This window comes from Indicator indicator, chromosome 17, assembly GCF_027791375.1.
Source record: "Indicator indicator isolate 239-I01 chromosome 17, UM_Iind_1.1, whole genome shotgun sequence".
NCBI lineage: Eukaryota > Metazoa > Chordata > Aves > Piciformes > Indicatoridae > Indicator > Indicator indicator.
The window spans coordinates 14,270,207-14,287,283 of record NC_072026.1 but is presented as its reverse complement, the minus strand read 5'-3'; the positions used below and the strand labels follow the sequence as shown (position 1 = coordinate 14,287,283).

Below are 17,077 nucleotides of genomic sequence, written 5' to 3'. Positions count from 1 at the left end.
GTGATTTGACAGTGAAAATTCCTCGTTCCTGTAGATCCTTGCTCTCTGTGTTGTGTGCATGAAACCTCCATGCCCTCTTCAGAGCCTTGCTTTTGCAAAGGCCCAGGACCTCTGGAAGAGTGGTTTGTTAAAGCCTAGAGCAAATGCAAGAACAGGGTTTGTTTGATTTTAGGATGTTAGCAATGGGCAATTGTAGCAATAAGCAAATGTCCCTATTTCTGAAGGAGGGTTTTCTCCTTGGCCATTGATTACAGACCGTGCAAATTCTGTAGCAGGTTGCCTGCTGCCAGGTGTTACGTTGTCTTGGGAAATCTTTTCTCCTGTGATTCAGAAGGCCTAGTTTCAGTTTTCTGTGTTCAGTGAATTTTAGAGTGGTTGATTCATTTTCCATTGCTGGAGGCCCTGCAGTGCAGGGATGTTGGTGTGCAGACGTTTTCAGGCAGTAAATCTTTTTGCCTAACTTGGAAACAGATTGTTCTCCAGGTCAGCCAGACTCTTGTGAGCCATGAAGCCTCTGAATCCCAAGTGTATTCTGCTTCTCCCAGCTGGCGCTCAAGTGCAGAAAGTAATCTTGACAAGGGATAGAGGAAATAAAATGAAGACAAATACTTGATCAGGAGGCCAGGGAATGCTTCAGGGGTATTCCCTCCATTGATTCACACTATTGCGTACTGGATTTCTGCAGTCCCAAGCCAGTCTTTGCCTGTTGTATTTTCTTGTCCTCGATCCTTATACAGAATTTGTGTAAACATTGTAGTGAGTGTGAACTAGAGAGTGGCTGATCTTGTTTACAGTGGTTTAATGAGAAAATCTTGTTGATAGAGTTAAAGCCTGACCTCTGCTCATTGGGTAGGGCATTTTCCAAAGCATTCAGGGACTGACCTGGAAAAGATAATGCGCACAGTTAAGTTGTGCCATGTGCTGTAGGAAATGCTGGGAAGGGATACAGTCATGCTGAAATTTTCTGCTGTGCTTTCCAGACATGTACTGAAGTTGTTTGAGATCTTACCATCTTAAAGAGGTGTTATAATAAAGACATTATTGTGAGTGACATGCTTTGCATTTTCAGAGCATTCTTCAAGGTGAAACAGTTACAGTACATTACATGAGCATGAGCTTGCTTCTTAGTCAAATGCAGCACCGTCAAAAGGAAAATTACTATCCTGTCAAATGGATTTAAAATTCTATACCAAAGGGTGTGACTGCATCCTTGCAAAGCTTCAGGAACCAACTCTTATCTAAAGCACATGTTCACTGCAAGGCCTGTTGCAGAGCAGAGAATTCCAGAATCTTTTGATGCTATCTCCCCCATGGTAGGTGTTGCTGTGGCCCTTGGCACTGAGCATCCAGTTTTGGTTCATTGCTGGAAGAGAGAGGGTGGGGAATCCATGGCAAATGACCAAGAACAAGCCTCAGCATGCTGCCTTTTTAAATTCCTTCCATCTCACTTATGTCTGCAGCATCCTGGCAATGCTCAGAAAACTGTATCCAATTCCTGTCTTAGGAAGACATGGTCATACTCTCAATTTATGGTAATGAAATTCCTCTGTGCTTGAAAGAATTATTCCCTGATCCTTGATTACATTGAGAGGAGAGGTCAAGTCAGAAATATTTAAAAAAAAAAAAATTAGAGATTTCACTGGTACCGCTTCTGGGGAATCCTGGTTCACAGACAGGTAAATTGTTCCTCACACATACTTACAGTAGTAGAGATGGCAGAGTTGGAAATGAACCTCACTGCCAGAATAATGTGGTGTGCAATGAGTACATGAAATGAAACAATCTGATCTAGAAAGAGTAGTTGTGTCAAAAGGTACCTTAGGAAAGCTGAGTGATCTGGAGCACAGACATGCCTTTAAAGCTCACTGAACACGTATCTTAAAAAAATGAATATGATTTAGGGAATTCCTGAATTAATTTCTTTTTTTTAAGCCGTTAAAAAAATTACACCACCCCCCAAATTTTAGAGTAGGATCATAGAATGTGCTGGATTGGAAGAGACATTTAAACAACATCTAGTCCAACCCCCCTGCAGTAAGATTTCTAACATTCCTAACTCTTCCTGGTGCTGGAAGTTGAAGTTTATTTTGTGAAGGGGCTATGAAAAATCCACCTTGTCTTTATGAAAAGCCATTGAACAAGCCATGCCTGTACGTTAGGTCTGGAGCATGGGTTAGGCATGTGTAGGCAGCGCTGCTAAGTTGGGCAACAGCTTGTGTTGCAACATTTCACCTGCAGGTTTGGCTGATGGGAGCATTTTCAAAGTGAATATTTCAGTGGAATTTCTGTGTCCTCATTCTTTTTTTGGCTGGGCTCTTGGTATTCTTTGAACACAGGCCAAAATGTTAATCCATGCATAGGCATACTCAGGTTTATTAATTATGAAACTAGTTAAATGTTGTCAGTGGTGCCTTCTGCAAGGAGAATTTTACTTGCATGTTTAAAAAACTTCTCAGAAATTTAACTGCTTTGTGGTAGATAATAAGAGATCAAATGTCCATCCTTCTTTCCTTATTTTTTTTTATGCAGCAGGCTAGGGGAGGAGAACTGATTTTTGTTTTTTTTTTTTTTTTTTAAGAGATTATTATTCAGCACCATGCATAGTACTTTGCTGCTGGTGAATTTATTAGGTTGCTCCTACTCGTGTGCATATCAGTCAGCTGATATGCAAAACCACGATATTGAGTGCTCTCCATTTCTGGGTTCTCCTGACACATAGTTTATAATTTTTGGCTAGTTACAGAGCAATATTGAGCTGCTATTAATCTAAGTGTAAAACTAGTGCATTAATCTATGCTTTATTGGAATCTGACAAAGCTTAAATTCCAATGATTTGGAATAAAAAGATTTGTTTAGTATAACATTTTTATTGATTCTCTGCAGAGCAGACTGGAATATTAAATTTTAGTAAAAGGTTCTTGTCCCTCCCTGCTTGAAATCTTGTGCAACCAAAGAATAAAAATACCTTTCTACTGTACATGTGCTGGTGGGAAGGCCTTTGGCTGGATTACTTGATATTTATTGTAACTTTTATTATAAAATACTTGTTTGAGGAAAATCCTCTAGGGCAGCAACATTCACGCTGTGAGATTAGATGCCTGCTGACTTTGTGAAAAGAAGAGAAGGATACTATGTCTGGGATTAATAGTCTTGGGAGATTTTTTTTGCTCTCTTTGCTATTCACATCACAGTCTCTGGATTGCCTGAAGGAACATGAGTATGAAAAGGGAAAATTTTGAAGAAACACATGATAAGACCTTCTCAGAAGAAAGGTGCAATATAAGAGTGGCTTGTGTTGTTCAGATCAAAGCCTAGCAAGCCTAATGTCCTGTCTGCACAGAAACTTACAGCAGAGTCCTAGGGAGCACAGTCAAGACGGGTCAACCAACAGTGATTATTTCCTAGAATCCTTTGCACTTTCAAGGACTTCTGAGCCAAGAGTGGCATCTTTTGTCTTTATTATCCCTCAGCGGACTTCCACGAAACTGCAGAGTAGCTCTTTGAACTCACATAAGGGAGCCTGTGTTTGACATTGTGCTTCTCTATTGCATTTTCTTCCTTTGTTTCAGCTCAAAAAGAAGCAGGTCTATGTTGAGAAGGTGGAGAAGATGCAGCAGGCCTTGGTTCAGCTGCAGGCAGCATGTGAGAAACGGGAGCAGCTGGAACACAGGCTGAGGACCCGGCTGGAGAGAGAACTGGAATCTCTCCGGATGCAGCAGGTACCCACTGTGTCTTGTAGGGTTGTACATTCTACTCTACGCCACACAAGAAAGAAGGGTGGTGACTTTTCAGGTTGTCTTTGGAAGATTAGATACTCTGTCAACACAAAAAGAAGCCCAAAACACTTTCTTGTCATGGTTAAGGATTCTGAGCCGAACATGAAATAACCTCTCTGCCCTATTTCTTGCCTTTTAAACTATTTAAGTCAAATATCCTGTTAATCTTACATATAAAACTATGCTTTTTATCAGCTGAACTATTAGTTCAGGAAATTTCTACTCTCCAGTTTTGAAACACTGCTTGTCTTCCAAATACTGCTTTAGACCTGGATTATTTTTGATCCCCAGCTACTTAATCCTCAGGTATACACTGATCATATTGATTTAATAACCAAATCCTTTAAAAACGTTTTGGATATTTTTTTTTTTAAATGTGTGGTAGCTCTCGTAGTGTTTTGCTGGAATGGTGTTGAAATGTCTGTGTACTTTAGGAATTATGGGTGGGTTGTAGACATCAGACCTGAACAGTATAATCTAGTTCTCAGATGCATGTGGGGCTTTGCACATGGAAAAAGGCCTTAGGAGGAATATTTTCTACGTCAGATATTTGGTTGTTAAAATTGATGAACTCTGGAATGGCACCAGGAAGCATGGGCACTAGAAGCAAAGCTCCCTTTCTTGGGAGCAGTGTGTGATGTTTTATGACTTTTGAGCTCCAATATTTGGAAAATAAAAGGAGCCTTTTTTAGATTATGTGAGCTTGTTTCCTGGTTTTGACAGAGGGAAGGCAGAACTGCCTCTGCAGATGTTTCAGATTAAGCTCTCAAGGAGACCATTACCACCACCTAGTCTGCCCAACATGGTTTCACTCTGGGGGGGTTCTTGCATCACACCAGTACTGCTCTGGACCAACTTCTGTCCTTCAGACAAAAAGCAAACAAGCCAACCCTGACTCTTAGAGATGCATCCTGAGACTTCTTTGTTGTTGTTGTTGGTTTTTTTTTCACTTCTGAAAATCAGCGTCAGGGTACATCTCAGGCTGCCAACGTCGCAGAGTACAATGCCACAGCCCTTATGGAACTCCTGCGTGAGAAAGAGGAAAGGATTCTTGCTCTGGAAGCTGACATGACCAAGTGGGAACAGAAATACCTGGAGGAGAGTGTGATGAGACAGTTTGCTTTGGATGCAGCTGCAACTGTGGCTGCTCAGAGGTAAATAAGACTTTTCATAGTGCAAGGATTATTTTCTTTTTCCAGTTCAATGCCATATTTCCCACCAAGGAATGCTGTCATACCACTCTCCCATGATACCATGCCTTGTGGTCTGAACAGATTCTCAGACTTCTGTATCCAAGTGTAGCTTGGCTGCCTTTCCTGGGAGCCATGCAATTGCCAACAATGAGAAGCTTTTTTCCAGAGGAAGACTCTTCCACATGCAGGAGCCATTTTCCAGACTGCAATTGTTCTGAGCCATTCCTAGAAGCTGTTGGTACAAAAATAGGTATATGAGAAGAGGGTTGTTTTTATATTTATTTTTTTTAAGCAGAAATCAGTCCTTGCTGAAGTCATGTGAGATGGGGTGAGCTTGGTGATTCATGTTGTTCACACTGAATGGCTTGCTTGTTCTCCAGAATGTTTTTGCAAATTACTTTGTGGTATTGTCCTCAACATGATTACTAACCAGAAACATCTACTAGGAAATCTGCTTAAAACATTCTGCTGTGTATGGAGAGCACTGCTTGTGGGGGTGGGAAGGGTGTCTGAAATTTGGTAACAAGCTCACATTCCAAAAAAACTACAGAAACACTTATTATGTCTGTAAATAGGCCCAAGTGCTTTAGCTAGTTGGTAAACAAGAGCTGTTACCAGAGTGCAGCTCTTTAGTGTTAGGTATTGCTTATGTATCATTTCATTCTTTACTTTCTGGTTCTTGATGGCAGATTTTATTTTAGGTTGCTTCAAGAACCAGACTCAAACAGGGATATTATGACAGCTGGCTTCCTAACTCATAAGATCATACTAGAATTACAGGGATAAAGTTGCAGATCTGCTGTGTTAGCATTTAAACACTTTATCTTGCTCCAGAAGTAGGCTGTTTTTTTAGGGTATTGATGTTTTTTGTATATAGTTTTCCACCCCCCCCCGAGATTCTTTACAGGCTCTTGCTACTGCTTGCCCTTAGAGACCATGTTACATTTTCAGCGTGTGCTGATAAGTAGGGGCTTGGTCTATTGTTTATCATGGAATGAGAGGGGATGTGTTAGGCCTGTCCAAGTTTTTTAAATGAGTAAGAATACTCTCTAGTCAGGAGAGAGCCAGCCTATGTTTTTCCATTTCCTTCTAGGTGCTTCTCCCCTAAAAGAGAATATTCCATTAGTGTCCATACTTCTGCAAGTTCATATGCAGTTGGAACTGTCACAAATATAGGCTGTGAAGGATTCCACCAATTTCAGTGGCAACTTGTGCACAAATTTCCCTTTTCTTTGAAACTGAGGTTGCAGGAAGGATGCTCCGTAGCCCAGACAGGAGTCTGGGTGGCATTAGGCTTCTTTAATAAATTATCTTCTTGGGCTGCTCACATAGGTGTTTTGTTGTTCACAATCTGAATTTTTGCAGAGGTAAAGGCACATTTACTGGACAGTTCTTAGACCTGCAGGGTCTGAGAAAACAGATTTCTTACAGTCAGTTGGAGCTCTTGGTAGCTCCATATTATTTGTGTGTTGTATTTTTTTTCTAGTTATGTTAATGCACAGCTCTGTCAGTATCGTGCTCCTGATGTTATGAGTCATAGAGTGATACAGAACACAGCACAGTGACTCTGTTCTGACTGAACAGCAACAAATAGAATAAAATACTCCGTTATGTTGTGGTTAGTGGACAGAACAGCTATCACAGTGTTTACATCAGGCTCTATATGGACTCAGTCTAAAATTGTTTTCAGCCCACTCCCAAGTTTTTTTCGACCAGGCTGCTTAAGAAACTTGCATGCTTAGCCTGCCTTGATATTCAGATTCTTTGTATGATGCTGTTGGAAGGGGATGGGAAAAAGCTTGCTATCTGAAGTGATGTTTGTGCTCTTTTAACTAATGAAAAGTATCTGGTGATACCATCCTTTTCCTCCCCATGTCCTTGGATTTGCCTCATCCATCAGTTTACAGTAGTATAAAGAATCATAGAATGCACTGGGTTGGAAGTGACCTCTAGAGATCTTCTAGTCCAACCCCCCATTAGATTATAGATCATAGAATCAGATTATAGATTGGCCCAAAATAGACAGTAGATTGACCCAACCCAAACTCGTTTGTTACTTTTGTTACTTCATCTGTTCTATTGCTTGTTCTCAGGGACACAACAGTGATCAACCACTCGCCTAACCCTAGTTACGACACTTCGCTGGAAGCTCGCATTCAGAAGGAAGAGGAAGAGATCTTGCTTGCCAACAGAAGATGTCTTGATATGGAGGGAAGGTAAAATGCAGTTTGATCCTATCTGGCTGCTTTAGGACAGATGTTTTAAATTAATTGCCTGGGTAGACTCCTCAGAACCAGAAATTCTTATGTTGTCACTGATAGCAACAATGTAGGATGCCAGACACTTGTTTGGCCAAGGAAGTATCTACATAGCAATTCAAAACCTGTCTTGATATTGAGGACTAATGCAAAAAAAAAAAAAATCTTAGAATTTTTGCATCTAGCTTGTTCCTCTTCTCTGTTTGGGGCATCTTCATCAGATCCCAAACTCCAGCTACATCTTCACAATCTCTCAGACCTGTTTTCTCTGGGGTTAGGTTCACTGCAGATGCCTCCAAGTGTGTTAATCCTCTTCTTTTCTGTTGGTTTCATGTCCTGCCCATAACCCTCTGCTTTGTCTCAAAGCCCCTTCATGGCTGTTTAGAGCTGCTTCTAGTACCTAAGGGAAAGGTGGGTTTCTCAGTGCTGTTCTCCTGTGCATGTATACAGAAAGTCTTATGCATGATCTGCTGTGGTGGGTCAGTGAGCAGCTGATACTGTGAGCAGTAAGCTCACTGACATCCTCCTCTCTGCCTCCCCAAATGCCTAAGTGAGTCCTTGTCACAGCCATGGGGGCGCTGAGGCTTCAGTCCAAGGAGACAGGAGTTCAAATGCATTGTCCTTCTTTGTTCTTCTTGAAAAGGATTAAGACTCTGCATGCTCAGATCATTGAGAAGGATGCCATGATCAAAGTCCTGCAGCAGCGCTCCCGGAAGGAGCCTGGTAAGACAGACCAGCTCTCCTCCATGAGACCGGCCAAGTCCCTCATGTCCATCTCAAATGCTGGCTCTGGCTTGCTGTCCCACTCATCCACACTGAGCAGCACTCCCATCCTGGAGGAGAAGAGGGAGGACAAGAGCTGGAAAGGCAGCCTAGGTAAGTTTTAAATACCAGTGGCAATGCAGAGCTGCAAGTCACTGCTTAGAGGGGAGGGAAGCAGGAGGAGAAAGGTACAGGACAGATGGATCAGCTGGCCTAGCATGAATGAATGCTGACTACGAGATGGGACCCATTTGGAACAACTGCTTGTTGTAATTGTTTCTGGGAAATAGTGATTTGTGATGTCCAGGTTCTGTCGTTAAAATATGTAAGCCTTCATTCCCAACGAGATACCTGACTAAGAGTTAGGAGTTGTTTTCAGAGTTCCCAAACACCTGCTTTCAGCTGGGTTGTTTCTGCTGTCTGAAAGTGTGAAGTCTCCTTGAGTAGGAGCAGAGATACTAATCAGGATTGCTCTTCTGTAGTGTTGTGCCTGAATGAACAAAGTTGTAAGAAAGAAAATCTTAGATGATGTATTATTTTTCTGAGAAGTTGGGTCCAAAGGCCCTTCCTGTGAGACTGAAAGACCTTGAAATGTGAATGAGAATCAATTGCAGCTGATTTTAGAGTGCAGATATAGCCTGCCACAGATTTACCCAACCACTGCTTAGAGACAAGGAGGGAAGGTGTTAGTGCCCACTTGAGCAGCTGCATGCAGCAACATGAGGATACTGCTGTTATTCAGGTACTTTGGCACCCAGAAGTGAAAGGTACTATAGGGAGGTAAATCAGCACTGTCTGCTGAAGCACAGACCCTAGAGCAAGCACTACAGAGAGGTGTAGACCCTGTACCAGTTAGTTTTCTGGGATTGTGAAATTTCCTTCCCTTTTTCCACAAAGGTGTTCTACTGGGAACAGAATATCGCTCCGAATCCATTCCCTCCACCCCCTCTCCTGTCCTTCCTTCCACCCCATTGTTGTCAGCCCACTCAAAAACAGGCAGCAGAGACTGCAGCACCCAAACTGACCGGGGGAGTGAACAAAGCAAAGCTACACCTTCCACTGCAGCTCCCACACCAGGACGACTTCCCAGTACCAATCTGGCCTACAGTGCAGACAAAACAGGTAACGAAGCTCAGCTGCTCTTCTAGTGGGACCCCTGCCACTGACCCACCATCAGTTCTGCTCTGTGGTGCAGGCCCTGCCATCCCTTTTTCTGTTCAAAAAATCTGGAGTTAGTTTTTATGAGGAAAGCTGGGATTCAGAGGCAGGTTTGACGATCCTGAGGGGTCTCAAACACCCTGAAGGAAAAAAGCTTTAAGAGTGGTAGCATAAGCATGGACACACAGGGTAAAGAGGTATGGTGAGACTGAAGAATTGAACAAATCTCAGGGTAGTCTCTGAGTCAGTGTCTACCCTGAAGTAAATTGACTAGTGTACAGGGTTTAAACAGCGTGTGAGAATGAGCTGTAGAAAGTGGCCATTGCATTTTGGTTGGTATTCGAAGCCAAGTGGAACTCAATAGGGGGAAGGCAGAAGAAGGAAAGGTGGCTTTGGTGATGAAACTGTCTCACTGCTACACTGTCCCAGCCACAGGAGCGACTCCAGCGCTGGCACAAGTAGATCCAGTTGACAGTGACTGTCACAGAAGCTGAATTTGCTTCCCACAGAGCTCCAAGCTGGCAAGAGCTGCTCATTTTCCAGCCCACTCTGCCAAATCAATGCAGATTACACAACCTTGCCTCTTCTACTCACAGACGCATTACAATTATGTTGTTCTTTGTGGAAGAGTGGATTTGGCTGCTCTGCTCTGCGTCTTGCCCATGCTATGCTGTTTAATGGGCATCAAGGGAGACAGGGGAACAGGTTTGGTGGAGGAAGTCTACACTGATTACATTGGTTTAAATGCAGTCACTCCAGTTTTATATGCTATTGTATATCAATGAGAAGATACCCAAAGGGAATTTGATAAAATATCTTTATTTGTCTGGCTGGCTACATACCTGAAGAACTGACTGTTTTAAAATGAAACGTTTATCAGCTGTTGGGCAATGATAGAAGATGACATTTTAAATGTTAACATCATTTTTCTAACCCCTTTGGATTTACAGCTCTGATTGTCTGTCTCTTGTGTTTCCTCATCACATAGATGGACCACTCTTCCACTCCAGCACTCTGGAAAGAAAAGCTCCTGTTCAGGCCATGGGGCAGGACCTCCCAGATGGAGAGATGGTAGAATACCTCATCTGAAAGGCTGGACTGGGATCTGTGCTGGGATACAGTAGCAAAACATTTTTAAAAAGACATTTTTATTGGGAAAAAAAATTGTAGTACCTGAGTAATAAAAGAACACTCAGCTGTTTGCTCTTGTATATTATGTCTCAAAAGTATGGACAGGTTAATTTATAATTTGTTCTAAATTATAAAAAACCCATAACACTTGTTCTTTGAAAGTTTCCCCTCTTCTTTTTTAAATACTGAATCTGGTAACGTTTGGAGAAACCCCAAGAACTTAGGTGCACTACATCTGATATTTCATTTCAGTATTTTTAAAATGTCTTAAACAGAAGTACCTGCTCTGATAACTGGTTAACTGTCCAGTGTGACTGCAGCAAGTGAGCATAACAACCTCAAAACGATCGGAACTAGGGCTTTTGCTGTCAGCATCACATTATGGGTTTACATTACAGATGTTCTGAGAAAATGCTAAAATCTGAGCTGTGATCAAGGGATATTTCTCTTTATACTCAGTGTAAGAGCTCAGAGTAGGTTTTTTACATTCAGAGGCTGGAAAGATTCCATTTTCAGTGTGGTAACATTCTGCTTTTTTAACATCCCAAATTGTGTTATGTCTTTGTTTTAAAAAAATGACTCTGGTGATTAATGTCACATTTCACACTTTTTTAGTTTCATTGCAAGATTTGCCACACTTTAATACTTAAGTACTTTTCAATAATATATACAGTGGATAGCAAATAATACATTGCATTCATGTTTTACATAAATTAAAAAAGGAGGGTTTACAGGCTCAGATCATATTTCTGCCATTGTAATTCCATTGGCTTTAGTGGAACTATTCCAAATTTACTATAGTGCTAGTGGCAAGCTCTGTTGCTTTTCAGTGATGCCAACTTCGTCTGCTGCATCTGTGGAGATCATTCTCTGTAGCAGATTTGTCTGTATTTCAAATGTCCTTCTATTTTCTATGTCTCTCCTTCATGGAGAGATAAAATTCTTCCAATAGCAAAGCTGTGGAGGTAGAGCTTTAAAGAGAAGCTCTGTAAAATTTCAGATAGTAAATTCTTTCTTTACAAAATATTTTTGTTTGTTTGTTTCTCCATCTAACCAGAGAGAGCAGATTAAAGAAGGTCCCAGAGGCATTGCAGAAGAAAGTTAAATGTTTAAGTCATCAGGTTCACTTTCAAACTTTGGGGAACTAGCAGATGGTACAAGGAGATATTAAGTCCAGTAGACGTAAATGAGAATATTTTGTTACTGTTGCATTTTATTAAAACACTTCAATATTAATTTCTGTTAAAAACTACTACATTTTACTTGAATGTTAAAATATTTAATTAGCCAATGGTCATACATTGGGAACCTGTCTGGTCTCAGCTTTCTGTGCAGCATTAGAGTAGCCATATTTTCATTTCAGATTGTTTCACCCCAGAAATAAGGAAAATCAGTAATTAATCATCAGACAGTTAGTGAATGTCCTCATTTCTTACTTAGTTGACACTACAGATATGGTATCCAATTGAAGTGGCCTTATCAGATCAAGATACAACATGAATGTCACCAAGGAGGGTTGAGAGGGTAAAGAAGGTGCCTTTTCCCTGCTGCACTGGTGACTTAGTGGTGCTAAAGATAAGCCATAAGTTGGATTCTCTTTGTCTTCTAGTGATAATCACCTAAAACCCAAGGAAAGCACTTCCCATCATTTCCAGCAGATGTGCTGCTTGTTAGTGTTCTTCGAGGAAAATGTATACGGTGAGGTGTGAGCTAAGTCTCCATGGCCTGGCTTTGCTCATGCCCGCTCTAACAGGCAGCACGAGCTTCTTTCATCACCACTACTTAAGACGCTTCAGAGCTTCACTTTGAGACTTTGACTGTCTCTGCCCTGTGGGACAGCATCTTTCTGGGCAATGTGGTAGACCTTCCCTAAGTGTACTCCAGTAATCCAAATTAGTTCTCTCCTCTTTTCTAGACAAACTGTTCACAACCTCTTTGTTCTCATCCCTGACAATGTCTCACATTTATTTCTCTTGGCTTAATTCCATCCTATTATATGAAGTAATGCCCACTCTGGATGATGTGATTTGTCTTCCTTTTCCACAGTTGGAAATGCAGGAAAAGCTTTTCTCATTAGTTCAAGGTGTTCATCTTTTCGCTATTTCAGCATAATTTTCTGTATTCTATTTCGTGGTTTGGGCTGAGAATGAACAATAACGGAGATCAAATGCCATTGAGTGTCTGTGTGAGAAGGGAGGAGAGATACCTGAGTGCTTTTCTGTTCTTTTCAAGTCAGAAAAATTAAATTCCATCTTTACAAGTACTTTTCATCAGTAAGAGAGAAGCTTTGTAGCTGCAGGGCTCTAGATAAACAGTTCCAACTTGCCTTATTCACATTCATTTAAAAATGTCTATGTGCTTACGAGATAAAAGCTTTAGAAAACTGATTTTTCCCCAATCAAAACTGGCTGCCCAGCTGGACTAGGTAAAAATAATGTGTTTATCCTCCTTGCAGCTCATTGTTTTCAAACTGAATGCCACTCTAATCTAATTTTATAAACAAAAAAGGACGTAATAGCTTTCTGTGAGTAAAGTACAGATTATGAACAGCAACTGTCTCCTCCAGAAATGGAAGCCAGGTGGTCTCTAACAGTCCAAAACATCAGGATTGTAGGAGCCTTAGCCATTCTGTGCCTGTGGAAGCTAATTTGGGAGAAGATGGTGCAGTTTTACATTGCTTAGGTCAGGTTCTTTGGCCTCTTTTACAGTTTTGATTTCTTCTAAAAGCAAAACCCCCCCAAACTTCGAACATGGAAGTTTGGTGTCATTTTCCTGTGCAGACAAACTTGGAGCCATCAGGAATGTATTCTTTCCCTTGAGCTTCCTCAGAGCCATCCTGATGTGAATGTAAAAGAGCTGCTTGCTTTGAGGAAGATGTGTACTATAGTCTTCAGTCCCTCTGTACAGATTTTTTTGTTTTGTTTTGTTTTTTTTAAACATGAACTGCTTTAAGGAGACAAACTGCACACCTAGTTCTTTTTCCTTCCATAGAGCTTATTTCTAGTAGGAAGTGATTTTTAACATGATGATTGCAATGACCTTTGCAAACCAAAAGTTTAGACTAAGAGTTTTTCTTAAACTCGGATATTAGAAGCAGAATTGTAGCTTTTATAAAGAAAGCCACATATTCTTCTTTGTAGAGCAGAACAAAAAAATCAAATCTAGTTATTTTTCCTCTCTTCCTTTCACTGTTTTCAGTGGCCAAACTCACAAGTTTCTTCCCTTGGGCAGTTCCTTTGGGATTTGGCAGCTCAGAACTGCCTGGAATCTAGAGACTTTTGTTCCCATCTGGCCCGATGTCATCATTAATTTCAAATAGCTCCTATCTGGCAACTTGTGTGGGGTCTAGAGCAGGAATTTTCTGTCTGTGAATTCGTGGGGATTTGTTTAGATGCTCATCAGGAGACTGCAAATGGTGGCTGAAGTCAGCAAGTACTGTCAGGGGGCTGAAATTCTTTGTGTGGTCTCTGCCTCTGTTGGCAGGTTAGTGGAGTAAGGCTGAAAACTGGCACTGGCTTTGCTTTGGAGGCTGCCTGAGGGAGGAGACTTTCAGAGTTTTAGGCCAGAACTATTTCCAAGGACACCTGCTGCTCCAGGAGCCCACACCAATGACCAGCAGTATGTGGCACATGGAGCACCCACCCCTCCATGAGCCAGTGAATCCCAACACCCGTGACTGCACAATGTGCTTTTTCCATTGCCCAGAAAATGGTAGCAACAGAAAACTGGTGCAATCAGGGCCAGCAAATCCCCAGGGATAATCTGGCTTCCTCTCCTTCTCTGTGACGGCTGGCACAGGTTAGCCTGGGATTCACTGTGCTGCTTCATGCCGATGGTTTTGCTCCATGTCAGGGGTGGGGGGCTGTGGGCAGCAGGGGAGTCTCTTTTTATGTATTTGTATAGGAACTCTTTTTTTAAAAAAATAGCATTTTTATGTCTAGAAAGCAAAAAGACATTGTAAAATGTAATTGTACTGTATTTATGAAGAAAATACATTTCTTTTCAAAAAGATCTTATTCTAAGTTGGTTTTCGAGTCTTTTCAACAACGTCATCTCTTAGGCTCTCAAAAGCATCAAAACCCCTCTGGTTTGCACTCTGCTGCCCAACTACACCTTTAGAGTTGTGTTAATGTATTGAGATTTAAGAAAAGGGTGACCAGCTGTTCTCTAAACTCAAGCAGAACCAGTGGTGTTCCAAGTTCTGAAGTCTTTGAACACTTTTGTTGAATTTGGGCTCTGCTCAGGATCACCGATGGAGATGCTGGAGTAAGTGGAGAGTCTGAAGTGAGCTCAGAAGTAGCTGCCCTTTTGTTTTGTATGTGGAGCAGGGTTTATCACAGTCACTCAGAACTCCTGTCATTTAGGTGTCTTCCAAGTGTAGAGGAGGAGCTTTGGGGGACAAATGGCTTCAACACAGTTTCTCTTTCAGCAAGGTTCTGGCCTAAAAGGTGAGCAATGAGTGATGGGTTAGCTGCTTCTCTCCAGGAACCAAAATGTCCAAGAATAAATACAAAAAAATAAATAATTGCCATTTCGCAACCTTAGAAAATATGTCAGGAGAATGGTCCTCCCTACATGAATATATATTGAAGTGAATTGTGGATTAATTTTTCCTCTTTATTTAAACCATCTAGTTTATTTTGTAATTTGGGCCTGAGCTGTTTTGTAATTCAGCTGTTGAAACAGCCCTAAAGTCTTTGAAGGTTACAGCAGCTTTAATTCTAGGAAAGAAAACAGAAGAGTAAGTGTAAATATGCACTAAGAAAGCTTGTAAATGTCTATTGCTATATTTGCAGTTAGCTATAAAAATATTTTGTGTGTTTTAAAGAATGGATACTGTGTTTTCAATTTTTTCCACTAATTTGCTTGTTTCATAGTAAATTTTCTTAGTATGAAAGCCTTACAGATTATAGAACAAAACCTGTGTACCACCTTATTTAGTCCTTGTTGCTGCTTGGCCGCTGTCACACCTTTTCGTCACCACATCGATCCCTAACTTTGAGCTGTGGTGACAGTGCCTTCGCAGAATCCCAGCATGGTGGGGCTTGGAAGGGACCTCTGGAGGCCATCTAGGCCAGCCACCCTGCTAAAGCAGAGTCAGCTTGCCCAGGATCACAATGTCCAGGTGGGTCTGGAATCTTTCCAGAGAAGGAGACTCCACAACCTCTCTGGGCAGCCTGCTTCCAGGGCTCTAGCATTCTCATAGCAAAGAGTTTCTCCTTATGTTTAGGTAGAATTTACTGGGTTCCTGTTTGTGCCTATTTCCCCTTGTCCTGTCTCTGGGTGCCACTGAAAAGAGTCTGGCCCCATCCTGTCACCCTCCACCCTTTGGCTGTTGCTGAGCATTGAGAAGATCCCCTCTCAGGCTGCTCTTCTTCAGGCCAAACAGCCCCAAGTGTTTCAACCCCATCTCATGAGGGAGATCATCTCTCCTTTGATGGCTGAACTCTTTCAGCTGCCTAAGCATACCAACACACGGGTAACCTGCAGCCATGTGAGTATTTTCTGATTCTCTTCAGCATGCTTTTTGTTCCTGTATATTTGGTGAATTTTGTTGCCTCCCGCTCACTTCCCTCTCTCCTCCCTCTGTGGGAAGGAAAGAGCAAGGGTTACTGGGAAGCTGGTGACAAGTGGTCAGCCTTGATGCATTTTCACTGTTGACTTTTGAATTTGATCTCAATGTAGCTATCACCTGCTGTGTTTGCCAGTGCCATAATAAATACCAGCTTGGCAGAGCGAGGGGGTACTGGCCGGTCCAGCACACACATCCCTGGCACTTTCAGACCCTTTGATGTTGCTTCCATAAATCTGGCATGCCAGAGTGAAAACAAAATTCAAAAACCAGCCTGACAAAAAATACCAGCTCCAGAAGCTTGCAGATAGCTGGGTTATTGAGCAAACCAGCTGTGGCCCATCTGCACATGGGTGTCAACAGAGTGTTTGGATGTTTCACAATGCCCCAGGTAGTGTGATGGGCTGGTCAGCATGGCTTCAGTCTCTGAGGACAGTCTGTGGAAAGCCAGCTGCAGCTCAATGGGGAGAAGCAAGGAGCTGTTCAAGGGTGACATGGACTTTCAGGTCCTCTTACCTTTCCTGGAATCGTCTTGACCAGCCCACTTGGACATGGCCATCTGCTAGAGGCTGTCCCTTCAGGAACTGTTGGATGCATCTCTTGGACATTTGCATGGTAAAGACAATCCCATCTCATGCTGCTCTAGTATGCCAAGATTTGGGGCTTAAAAGGGAAGAAAAGGATTTAAGGGTTGGTTGGTTTGAGTTTTGGGTGTTCTGTTGTTTGGTTGGTTGTTTTTTTCCCTCTCAATTGGCTCAGCCTTTAAATGGTCTGGCTGCTTTGCTCCAAGCCCTTCCTAAGTGCAGTTTAGCTAGTGGTCAGTTGTTTCCTGTTGCTCCCAGAAACTAAGACAGTTGCATTATTTTATTTATTGCATTTTTTTCACTTGTATTTACTGTAAAACTTTTCCTATCATTGCTCTTAAATACCTGTGAAGAAAAGCAAAATTCCATAATAGCTCTAGACCTTTCTACAGACAGCTCTCTGTTCCCCAAGGCAAGCAAAATTTGATAATTTTCTATATTCTGGGACATTTCTTTGAATTTTGAATGAAACAGTAGTATAAAATGGCAACAAAAGACCTCAGAAAGGTGCCTTTAAAGTGCTGCTTACATATAGTTATGTGTTTGAATGAGATAATTGTCACTTTGTGTTTTGGAGGTAAACTGTGGAGGAAAATGTTTGTTGATCACTTGCCAAAAGGAGGACTAACCTTTGAAATACAAA

The 17,077-nt window shown here is 41.7% G+C and overlaps 1 protein-coding gene across 1 annotated transcript in view; it reads left to right on the top strand.

Annotated features, from left to right (window-relative positions):
• The window catches only part of AMOT (angiomotin), a 31,557-nt gene extending 21,321 nt beyond the window's left edge, over nt 1-10,236 (top strand). Inside the window, exons 6-11 of the mRNA XM_054388603.1 lie at nt 3,570-3,719; nt 4,740-4,930; nt 7,063-7,185; nt 7,871-8,103; nt 8,887-9,111; nt 10,136-10,236. Coding sequence (XP_054244578.1) covers nt 3,570-3,719; nt 4,740-4,930; nt 7,063-7,185; nt 7,871-8,103; nt 8,887-9,111; nt 10,136-10,236 — 1,023 coding nt within the window. The remainder of the gene's footprint in view (nt 1-3,569; nt 3,720-4,739; nt 4,931-7,062; nt 7,186-7,870; nt 8,104-8,886; nt 9,112-10,135) is intronic.
• Nucleotides 10,237-17,077: the final 6,841 nt, after the last annotated feature.